We start from the raw sequence: 9,990 nt of genomic DNA, 5'->3' as shown, positions 1-9,990 counted from the left end.
GGGCGGGGGGTGGCGACAGGAGGAAGTGTCTGCGTGGACAGGAGCTCCCAGGGCTGGTGAAGGAGTGTGAGGAGGGCGGGGCAGAGACTGGGAGCGGGGCCTGGAGGAGGGGCCTGGGCCCTAACACTCAGGGCATGCTGACCCCTGACCCCCCAACCCAGACGCCCACTTTCTCCCTCGTGTGGGCAGCTGGGGGGCTGGGCCCGTTGAAGGAAGTGGAGGTGAAGAAAGACTGTCTCTGGGTGGGAAAGGGGGGCCTTGCCTCCGTCTTCCTCACCCCTGCAATGCTCCGCACCACCTTTTGTCCAGCTCCACCCCTTCAAAGCTGGGCCAGGCAAAGCCAGAAAGGAAGCAGACGACAGGGATGGAGTTTGGGGGACCCCACCCCCTCTCTCTTCCCCACCTAAGGAGGGTCCAAGGGCCACACTGCCTTGAAGTTCTCCAGCCGGGGGGACACGAGGCTTTTGTCCCCAGTTTGGGGTCTGTGAATGTCTGAGGAGAAGCCCTCCCTGGGATCCGGGCGCCTCTTTGCACCCATCATGGGGTAGGGCTTCACCTCCAGGCCCTGGGGCCTCAGCGGCAAGAGCCGGAGCCTCTCCCCACCCCCCTGTCCCAGCCCAGCCAACAGGGGGAGTCCCAGAAACGGGCGGGTCCCTGTGGGGCCCCTGGGCCCTGGGAGCAGGGTGTCTGGCTTGGAGGCCCCTGGGAACGGCTGCTCCGGGGGGACAGGAGGCAGGAAGGGCCCTGAGAGGTGGGTCCAGTCGGCAGGGAGGGAGGGTGGGGGGGGAGGGGCGAAGGATGCCAGACTGGGTGGCTGGTCTTGGAGGCTCCCCAGGAGGCAGCAAGGGCCGAGCGGGCAGGGGCCCGGGAGAGAGCCAAGGCCTGGAGAGAGAGTGAGAGGGACAGAGGTCAGGCGGGACCCCCGCTTCTCCACCCACTTCCCTCTCCTCTTCTGGAAACTTCCTCTCCCCACTGTGCACCTTCCCGTCTTCTTCGCTTGGAGTCTGTTTCCTGGGGGCGGCCTGGGTGCGCCCTTCATGGCCCCCGTGCTCTCCCGGGGGCCCCGGTAGACTGCGGCACTTGTGCTGTTACCTCCTGTAGGTCTGTGTCCCCGGCCCAGCCCAGAGGGGACAGGCCTGCTGCGCTTTCCCTGGACCCAGCCCCACCGGGCGCTTAGGAGCTCAGTGCCCGTGTGTGCGACGACTTGGATGAGGACGTCCTTTGCCGAATCTCCGAGAATCTTGTCCTCACTCTGTCTGGCCTGGAGCAAAGGGCTGGGGCTCTAGCGCCGGGCCCTGGGCTTCTCTGGCCGCCTCTGCTCCCCCAGGAGCCTCCTCCCCGCCGCCCTCACACCCCCTGCCCTCCTGCTCTGCGGGCATCCTGCAGTGCGGTGCCCAGGCCTGGCCTGGGACTCGGGGTGACTAGCAGAACCTCACACCACTGTCTGTTTCCAAAGGCCCGACTCCAATCCCTCAGGTCCCTCCTTAGCAAGGCCACATCCTTTAACCGCAGAGCAGGGTGAGCACAGCGGTGGGGCTGGACTTGAAAAAAAACTGGAAAAGCACATCAGTGACGACGTCACACACCGGACAGACTGGGAAGGAACACTCTTTCTGAAGTCGGGGCTCTGAAGCGAAGAATAGGACATGATCCTGCGTGGGGCAGGGGTGCCCCTCCCTGGGTCCCCGGGGTTACCATCCTCCAGGTCCCCGGGTCTCCTGAGGCCGCGGCTGTGTCGGCCCTGGGCGGGAGGCTGAGTCACGGGAGGCTGAGTCGGCACAGAGGAGCCGGTTCTGACCGAGCTGCCCCTGCCTCACTTCCCGGCGCCTGCTGCCCCTGCCTCCGAATCCTGACCGCTCTTCCTCCCTGAAGCAGCATCCTGCTGGTGAGGGGCGGCTCTAGCCTTCTGGAATCCCAGTCCAGAAGTGGGCCCGGGGCTGCTCTCCCCTCCTGGGGACCTAAGCCAGGCAGGGCACGTGTGGGTGCCCGCAGAGGGCAGGGAGGAGCACGAAGCTCCCTCCAAGCTGGGGCTCGCCAGGGACACCATCTCCCCCTCACGGTTTCCCAAAGAGAAAGCTGTGTGCCCGAGGCATTCCCGGAGCCGGGGGGGTGGGGGGGGTAGGGGTGGGGAGTAAGGTGGTGTGGAAGAACAGGGGTGCCGTGCGGCCTCTGTCTGGCTCCAGGGGCAGGCGGGTGGCCGTGCGAGTCCCGGCATGCCCTGGGCGGCCCACACCTACAGCCTCAGCGGCACTCCGGGGCCCAGAGCCAGGCCCTTCTGGGCGCCCAGCTACCTACGCTGCAGGTAGGGCTAAGGCCAAGGGTCGACCCCCATGAAATTGCTGGGAGAGAAGGAGCAGCAGGTCTGGGACCTCTGTATGGAGCTTGGGCTACTGGAGGGTCCCTGGGAACTTCCTCACAGAGAGAATCACCTCCCTGTTTATAGCCCTGGGAGAGCTGGCCTCTGCCTCCATTTCCACGGTCTCCCCCAGGCCATGCTGGCCTTTCCCAGAACCTCTTTCCTGCCCCAGGGCCTTTGCAGATACTGTTCTCTCTGCTTGCCATGCTCTCCTCCCTCTCTCTCCTGTTGGCCCTCCTTCTCCACCTGGTACGGGTGGCTTGGCTCCGGCCCCATCATCCTCTGCCTAAGTGACCCTCCCTAGCCGACCAGCACCAGACACACGCCTCCTGGAACCCCAGCTCTGCATAGACCCCAAGTCATCTTTCTGAGATAAAAATCTCATCACGCCTCTCCCCGCCGGGGGCCTCCCACCCATGGGTTCAGTCCCACCCATCAGCGTGGCTCTGAGTCCTCTGTGACCGGACACCTGCTGCTTGGCCAGCTTCCTCTGCCCCGCCCCTTTGCCCCCATGCCCTCCGCATCCCTTGTCTCCAAGCATGGCAGCCCCCCGCCGGGGCGCTTCAGCTTTGCTGCATCTGCTCTCCGCTGTCCCAAAGCTATTCCCTCTGCCGGGGCTGGGGCACCTCCTGCACCTGCCTCGCCAGCCCAGGGGTCGCTCTCCTGCAGGACGCCCGCCCCTCCTCTGCATTCCTGGAGCTCCTGGCTCTTTCCTGAGTCCCAAGCCCAGTCACCGACCATCCAAACCCGCACACTGGGGGAGTAGCAGGTCTCGGTTTGTGGAAGGGTGAGTGGCGTAGTAATCCTTGTCTCAGCCTCCCACCGTGGGCTGGGCCTGGCGGGTCCCCCCACCCTTCCCCGCTCTGCTTCCCGTCCCTGGGCCCTCCGCAGCCCCAGCACTCACGGGGGGCGCCGCTGCTGCTCCCCTTCTTGTCCTCAGTGGCCTCTGGCAGCCCGTGGGGGGTCTGGTGTCCAGCCAGCTGCTCAGCCGTGGCCCGCTGGGCAAGCAGCAGGCTATGCAGGAGCTGGGGCAGGGGTGAGAAGCAGTGGTGGGGTGGGTCGGGCTGGGCCGGCCTGCGCTCCCCAGTTCACACGGCGCCCAGATCCACTTGCTAGCACAATGGAGTGTTCTCAGGATGGTTGTTAAACGGTCACTGCCCACATGCCCGGGGGCCTCCCCTGGCACCCACCACGGGCGGACTGACGCCTGGCAAGGAAGGAGGCGCCCTCACTCCCAGGTGTGTGCTGCACTGTGAGCCACGCAGGGGTGAGTCACGGTGCCGCTCCTGCCCTTGGGCGCTCAGGGACTACAAGGCAGGGGGAGGGCAGGGGGTCTCCTGGGCGGAAGGGCCCGGGCTGTGGGGGCACCTACCTCGCTGGGCAGGCCCGTGGGCAGCAGGGCTGGCCGGATGAGAGTGGGGGCCCCCAGCAGCACTTGGGGGGCAGGCGGAGCCCACAGCTCCCACAGAGGGCAGCTGACCACGATCAGCCTGCTGAAGTTGAACTTGTATGTGAACCGTTTGCCTTTGGTCTTGTGCAGGATCCTCTTATTGTAGTAGTATCTGCAGGGTCGGAGGTGGAGGGCGCGGGCTTGGCCCAGGGCCAGCGAGCCAAGCCCCAGCCGGGGGGGCGGGGGGTGGTGGTGACAGGGACCCTGACCTCGGACCCCTCGGCTCCGCCCCTGCTCATCCCCCCCTCACCGGAGGGCCCGGCTCAGCTTGTCGTAGTTCATCTGGGGCTTGCACTTCCTGCGGCCCCAGAGGCGGGCCACCTCGTCGGGGTCCTTGATGACGAACTCCCCGTACTCTCCCTGCTGCCAGGCGATGACATGGCGGAACTCCTCCTTCTGCAGCAGCTCCAGGATGAAGTGCCACAGCTGGATCTGCCGGGAGCCCGGGGACGACTCGGCCTTGCAGGCCCAGTCCGGGAAGGCCACGCCTGGGGGCAGGGGTGTGAGTGCCACCCGGGGCAGGGGTGTGAGTGCCACCCGGCTGCTCGCTCGGAGGCCCCCCGGCCGCCCCCTGCCCCTGCTGCGGGGGGCCTGGGGGGCTTGGCGGAGGCTCACCTGAGATCCAGGGGCTGCCCGGGCCGGCAGGGGCGCCCTCGACGGTGCAGCTGCACTGCATGGTCCTGGGGGGGCGGCGAGGGCCGCGTCTGGGCCTGGTGGGAGGCGGTGCTGCTGAGGCGGGAGGCGAAGGAGGAAGGCTAGAGAAGCGGGGAGACGCGAGGGGCGAGCGGAGACTGAGGCGGGACCCTGGGGCGGCCGCCGGCAGGAAGCTCCCCCCACCATCCCGAGGGCCAGGCCAGCCTCCTCGGGGGTCTCCTCCGGGCCCCGGCTTGGGGCTGAGCCAACTACAGGTGGGTCCCAGCCCCTGCCCCTGCGGGGGGCTGCACCCAGGACAGGACTCACGGGATCGGAGGTTTCCCCAAGAGAAGACAGGAGAAAATGTAATTAATCGGTGGGTCCTGGTCAGCCTTGAGGAGATGCGCAAACCTGTAGCTCTGTGGCCCGGGAAGGTGGTCGTGAGTCGGGGGAGACCTGGGATTGTGCTTTTCTCAGCGGGGGTCTGCCGTGCGGGCCCAGGCCTGGCGGGCTGGGGCTTTTCCAGAAGTGGCCGGCAAGGGCATCCACGGGGGGCAAAGAAGAAGTTATCCACGGTGTTCCGTATCTGTCTTCCCCTCAGAGTGGGAGCTCGAAGGCGTCAGGAATCCTCGCCGTCTGGTTCACAGCCGGCCGGCTCCCCAGGGGCCTGCCCGGCACCGGCCTCCGACCCGCAAGTGCTCAGTCAGTGTCCACTGAATTACTGAACCCCGGGCCCTTGGATACTGGGATCTTGTCTGTCCCCAGACTGGCGGGAGGCACAGCGGTGAGATGGGGGGAGGCTGGGGAGTGGGCCCCCACAGCTGGATCTTGCCTGATGCAGGCCAGGGCGGTGGGAGGAAGTGTTCATGTCCTAGAGCCTTCCAGATGGGGTCAAGGCTGGCACTCCGGGCCCGGTCCCACTGTCACTGAGGGCAGAGTGTTGGGGGGATGTGGGGTGTGGGCCCGCTCCTGGAGCAGACGGTCCCTGCACGGGCAGGATCGTGTGTGCACTGGGGACCAGCTTGGGTGACCTGACTCTGGATTTGCAGGTTGGGGGAAGTTGGGCAGAGGGAGGGCTGCTCTCAGCTGGAACTTAGGAGGCTGGAAGGTCTGGAGGGCGTGTGGAGGCTTGTCTGGAGTGGCCGCCTCACTTCCCAGATGGCTCACCAAGGGAGAGCCTCCTGACGCACGGCGCCTAGCCACTGTCCCTAAGGCACAGCACCTGCTTGCTTGCCGAGTCTCAAACGTTAAGGATCCCCTGGGAATCTCTCCACAATGCAGATTCTGATGCTGTGGGACTGGATGGTGCCTGCGAGTCTGGATTTCTAACATGCTCCCGGGGTCCATGGACCCTGCTGCAAGCAGGGACCCTCCTGAGAGCGGCATCGGGGAGGGGTCAGGTCTGCTCGGGATCCCAGACGCCTCAGCTGGCGAGACAGTCTGGTCCCCCCACCGCAGAGGTCATATGGGTCTCCTGCTTTCCCTTTCCCAGGGCGTCAACGGACAAAGTGACAGCTCCTGGGGAAGGTGCTTCTGGGGGTCCCCAGTCTGGCCCGAGCGGAAAGCATCCCTGGAAATTAAGGCGGCCGAGGGCAAGCGGGTCCGCGCGCACTCGGAGTCTGCGGGAGTAGGTTTCCCGCGCCTCCCTCCGCCGGCTGACAGCCTGGAAGTTCTCCTGGTTCTTTCCTCCCCTGAAGCGGACGCCCCCGCCCGCCCCCGCCTTCCTTCCTGCCTCGTCCGTTGGGAAGTTCCTCCTGTCTCAAGTGCGTTGGGAACCCTCCACCTCACCTTAGGAAAATGGGCTGGGAGATGACGGAGAGAGAGCAGGGAGGGCCGTGGAGGTGAGAGGTCCCGGGGGGCACTGTTCGGTGGAGGGAGCTGGTGGGATTCCTACAGCTGCCCCCGTGCCACGGGTCTGGAGGACTGGAGACTCCAGGGAACCTGGGGGGCTCAATTCTTTAAGCATCTGCCTTCGGTTCAGGTCATGATCCTGGGGTCCTGGGATCGAGTCCCGCATCAGACTCCCAGATCTGGGTCACAGTGCGGAGACAAGCCCAACGGGGGACAGTGGAAACACAGTGATGACAGCCTCCAGGTGGGAGGCAGGGGTTAGGCTGGTCAGCGCGGAGCCAACAGCCCTGCTTCTCTCTCTGCCCCTCCCCATGCTCTCTCTCTAATAAATGAATAAAATCTATTTTTAAAAAAGGAGAATGATAAACCCACTGCAGAGCAGACCCTCAGTGTGCCCTGTGCCCCGCCCAGGAATTGACATGCCCGCCCCAAAACCTCATCGGAACTATCTGAGATGGAGCTCAGAGAGGTGGAGGAACTTCTCTAAGGCCACACAGCCCTCAAGTGAAAGAGCGGAAAGCAAGACCTTAATTCAAGATATAAAATATTCTGCCACCCAGGTGGGCTACCAATACCCTGTCTGGCCCCCAAAGGGAAAAAAACCCTAAAAACAAAAACCAAAGCGGCGTCAGTGGCGAGGTCAAGCCGGGCCTCCTGCCCCTCGTCATTTTCCAGCCTCCCCTGTGTTTATGGGAGTCCCTCCTGGACCCCCACGTCTTGGAGGACCTTATCACCTGGACATGGATCCTCCCTGCCGTTGAGTCCTGCCCAACGTCTTCCCTCAAGCCCCCTCCTTCCGTGCTAGAGCCCCGAGGAGCTGACCCAGCCTCAGACAGGCTCTAACCCTCGCTCTGGTGATGAGGCTCCAGAGGCTGGGGGAGGCACCCCGCTCTGTCCCCCAACCCTGCACCTGAGGCCCCTGGCTTCATCCCTCTGGTGCTGCCTGGTGCCCAGGGTGAAGGGCTGCGGGGCGGGGGTGGGTGGGCTCTCACAGCCCCTACAGCTCCGGGCTGGGGTGGGGAACTATCCAGCAAAAAGGGTCCTAACTCTGGGAAACTCTGTCGTTAAAGGGTTGTAGCAATGCCACCGTGGTCCGCTGCCCGGGTGCCAGCAGTCTCCTTGGCCATTGCAGGGCTCCTTACAACACATGTAGGGTTTTGGTCAGGATTGAGTAATGCAGCATAGACAATGCTGGTGACAAGAGAGAGGAAGCCTTATGCCAGGGCGTGGAGCTCGAGGAAATATCCCGGGCAGGTCTGATCTTTCTGAGTTGAGTCAAGAGGACTGGGGTCCCTATCCCGCCCGGCCCGGGGCTTGACGTTTCCCCCAAAGCTATGGCACTGAACCTTCACGATAACCCCTTGACGTGGCCACTCACATCCCCATTTTACAGGTGTCAGAAATCGAGGCTCTGAGGAGGACATGCGCGGAAGATCCCAGGGCGAGGGGCAGAGCTGGCCGGCAGGGAACAGTAGTCACTCAGGGGGGCCCGGGAGCTGAGGCCGAACCCGGGTGTGGAGCGGATGGCGGGGCCCTGGGCCCTGGAGGAGACTTCCCGGTCTCAGCTGAGCTGTGACGCTTGGGGGCGCTCTGTCAGATCCGGGGGAGGGGAAAGACAGGGACACACTCAAGAAGGAACAAAGTTGCTAGTTCAAGACCGATGCTGCCTCCCTAACTGAAGAGCCAGACTTGCAGGAGAAGGGGCTTTGCCGCTGGGCCTTCTGCGAGGCCAGCCCGCGTGACTGCGCGGTCGTGTCCTTGGCCTCAGCCCGGTCCTCTCAGCAAGCCCCCGACTGATCTGGCAGGAGAGCCGCGGAGAGGAAGGGTGCCTGGAGTGCCTGTGGGAAGCACCTCCGCGGGCTGTGTACACAGGCTGGGATAAGAGGGTCACAGTGCGGAGACAAGCCCAGAGAGAGACAGTGGAAACCCAGAGATGACAGCCTCCAGGTGGAGGGCAGGGGTTAGGCTGGTCAGCCCGGAGCCAACTGCCTGGCCCCTGGCCCGCAGTCAAATCCCAATCTGATAAGAAGCCTCCAGTCTGTCCCCTTGATCTCAGTCCCAAGTGGAGAGTAGGTAGTCCTGAGACCTCCCTAATGCTATTAGCTAAAGCTGCTTAGGTAGGGGTGCGAGGGGCGGGGTGGGGGTGTGTGCCGGGGAGGGCCAAGCCAACCACCTTTACCCCTGGGGGGCCCGGGGGAGGGGCAGGGATAGATGTTCTTTCTTCCTGAGCCCCCAGGGCATCTTGCTCCTTGGCCAAGTCCCCAAGCCCAGGGAGCCCTTTCTGTGCCCCTCCAGCTGACCCCCCGCCCGTAACGTCAGCCTTTCCTGCCAGCGCCCCTGCCGGGAGACGTGCACCTCCTTGCTGCTCCCCTAGAAGGGTCCCCAGGCAGGCCCGCTTCTCCCACAGCTGTTCCCCTCCAGGGGCCTTCGGGTCCCAGGTTTCTGCGTCCCCCACACGCCCCCAGCCCGGTCCCTTGCAGACCCTCTGACTCTGGTCTCGGAGTCCCCGGGGGCCGTGGGCTCGAAAAGGTTTGCGCAACCACGAGCAGACATGAGAAGCCGGACACCCCCAGGCCCTACGCCAGACCTGTCAGAAGGGCCGCTGAAGGCTGAGGGGAAGGTGGCCCAGCCCTGGGGCCGGGGTTGGGAGAAGGGCCGTGGGGGTCAGGAGGCAGGCTCCCAGCCCCGCCCCCTCCCCTCTCCCCTCCCTGGTCTCTGTTCCCCTTGCTTTGACCTTTTCATCTTCAGCTCATTTCCTGCTTCCTATTTCTTCTCTCTCCTTTCCCAGTCCCGTCCACCGGGCTTCTCGAGTCTTCCCTCCCCGGCGTCTGCTCCGTCCTCTTCTGTCTCGGTTTCGAGGCTGTTCCTTCTTTCTCAGAGCGGACGGCACCATGCGCCCAGCCCAGCCCCTCCTCCAGCCTCTCCCCGAGCTCCTGCCCTCTGTCGCACCCATCCTGCGGAGCTGGAAACGGAATGCAGCCCCCCCAGCCGCCTGCCCCGACCTATGTGGCCCCCTCACACCACCTGCCTCCCTCTCAATGCCCCCCAGCGTCGCACCCCTCCCGGGGCAACCCCAGGCTCAGTTCCTTTCATCTCATTCCCGGCAGGCAGCTGCGCCCCGGGGATCCCCCTGCCTGGACATCCCCGGTCCTTCCCTTTGTCCACCCCCAACCCACCCAGGGACAAGAAATCCCCTCCAGCAGGCGCTGAGGTGGCCAAGGAGCCAGGCCAGGCCGGCCAGAGGAAGTGAAACTCTCAGCCAAATGCTAAGCTGGGATGGCGTGCGCGGGCTCTGAGCACATCGGGACCAGTGTTTCAGGACCTCGCCAGCTGCTGGGGGCTTCTGCCACCTTCTGGCTCACCCCCTCAAACCCCAGTTGACGTCCAGCCTCCACCTCAACCCTGTCTTCACGCCAATCCTAGTGAACCCTGACTTCCACTTCCACTAAGCCCCGAGCCTGAGTGAGTCCCCACTCCCCTCCGGCCCCATGGCCCCCCGAGCAGGGCCAGAAAGGCGCTTGGACCTGGGGCGACCGGGGTCCCACACTCCTCCCTGGCCCTTCTCTTATCCTTTAGGAGGGGCTGAGGGGGGCCGGCGCGCTTCGCTCTGCCTCTCCAGCCTCATGGAGCCTCCACCTGCCCTAGGGCCCAGGGCTCGCAGACCTTAGTCTTCTTGGACCCAGCTCTTGGGAAGGATGCC

The 9,990-nt window shown here is 64.8% G+C and overlaps 1 protein-coding gene across 1 annotated transcript; it reads right to left on the bottom strand.

Moving 5' to 3' along the window:
- Nucleotides 1-244: 244 nt before the first annotated feature.
- Nucleotides 245-6,588, bottom strand: ETV3L (ETS variant transcription factor 3 like). The gene is made up of 6 exons (XM_032318139.1): nt 4,767-6,588; nt 4,422-4,532; nt 4,057-4,294; nt 3,729-3,918; nt 3,261-3,381; nt 245-882 (listed from the first exon to the last, which is right to left on the bottom strand). The coding sequence occupies exons 2-6, from the start codon at nt 4,480-4,482 to the stop codon at nt 404-406; spliced, it is 1,089 nt and encodes a 362-aa protein (XP_032174030.1). The 5' UTR covers nt 4,483-4,532; nt 4,767-6,588; the 3' UTR covers nt 245-403.
- Nucleotides 6,589-9,990: the final 3,402 nt, after the last annotated feature.

The sequence above is a fragment of the Mustela erminea genome, chromosome 17 (genome assembly GCF_009829155.1).
Source record: "Mustela erminea isolate mMusErm1 chromosome 17, mMusErm1.Pri, whole genome shotgun sequence".
Lineage (NCBI taxonomy): Eukaryota > Metazoa > Chordata > Mammalia > Carnivora > Mustelidae > Mustela > Mustela erminea.
This window is presented reverse-complemented; position numbering and strand designations above follow the sequence as displayed.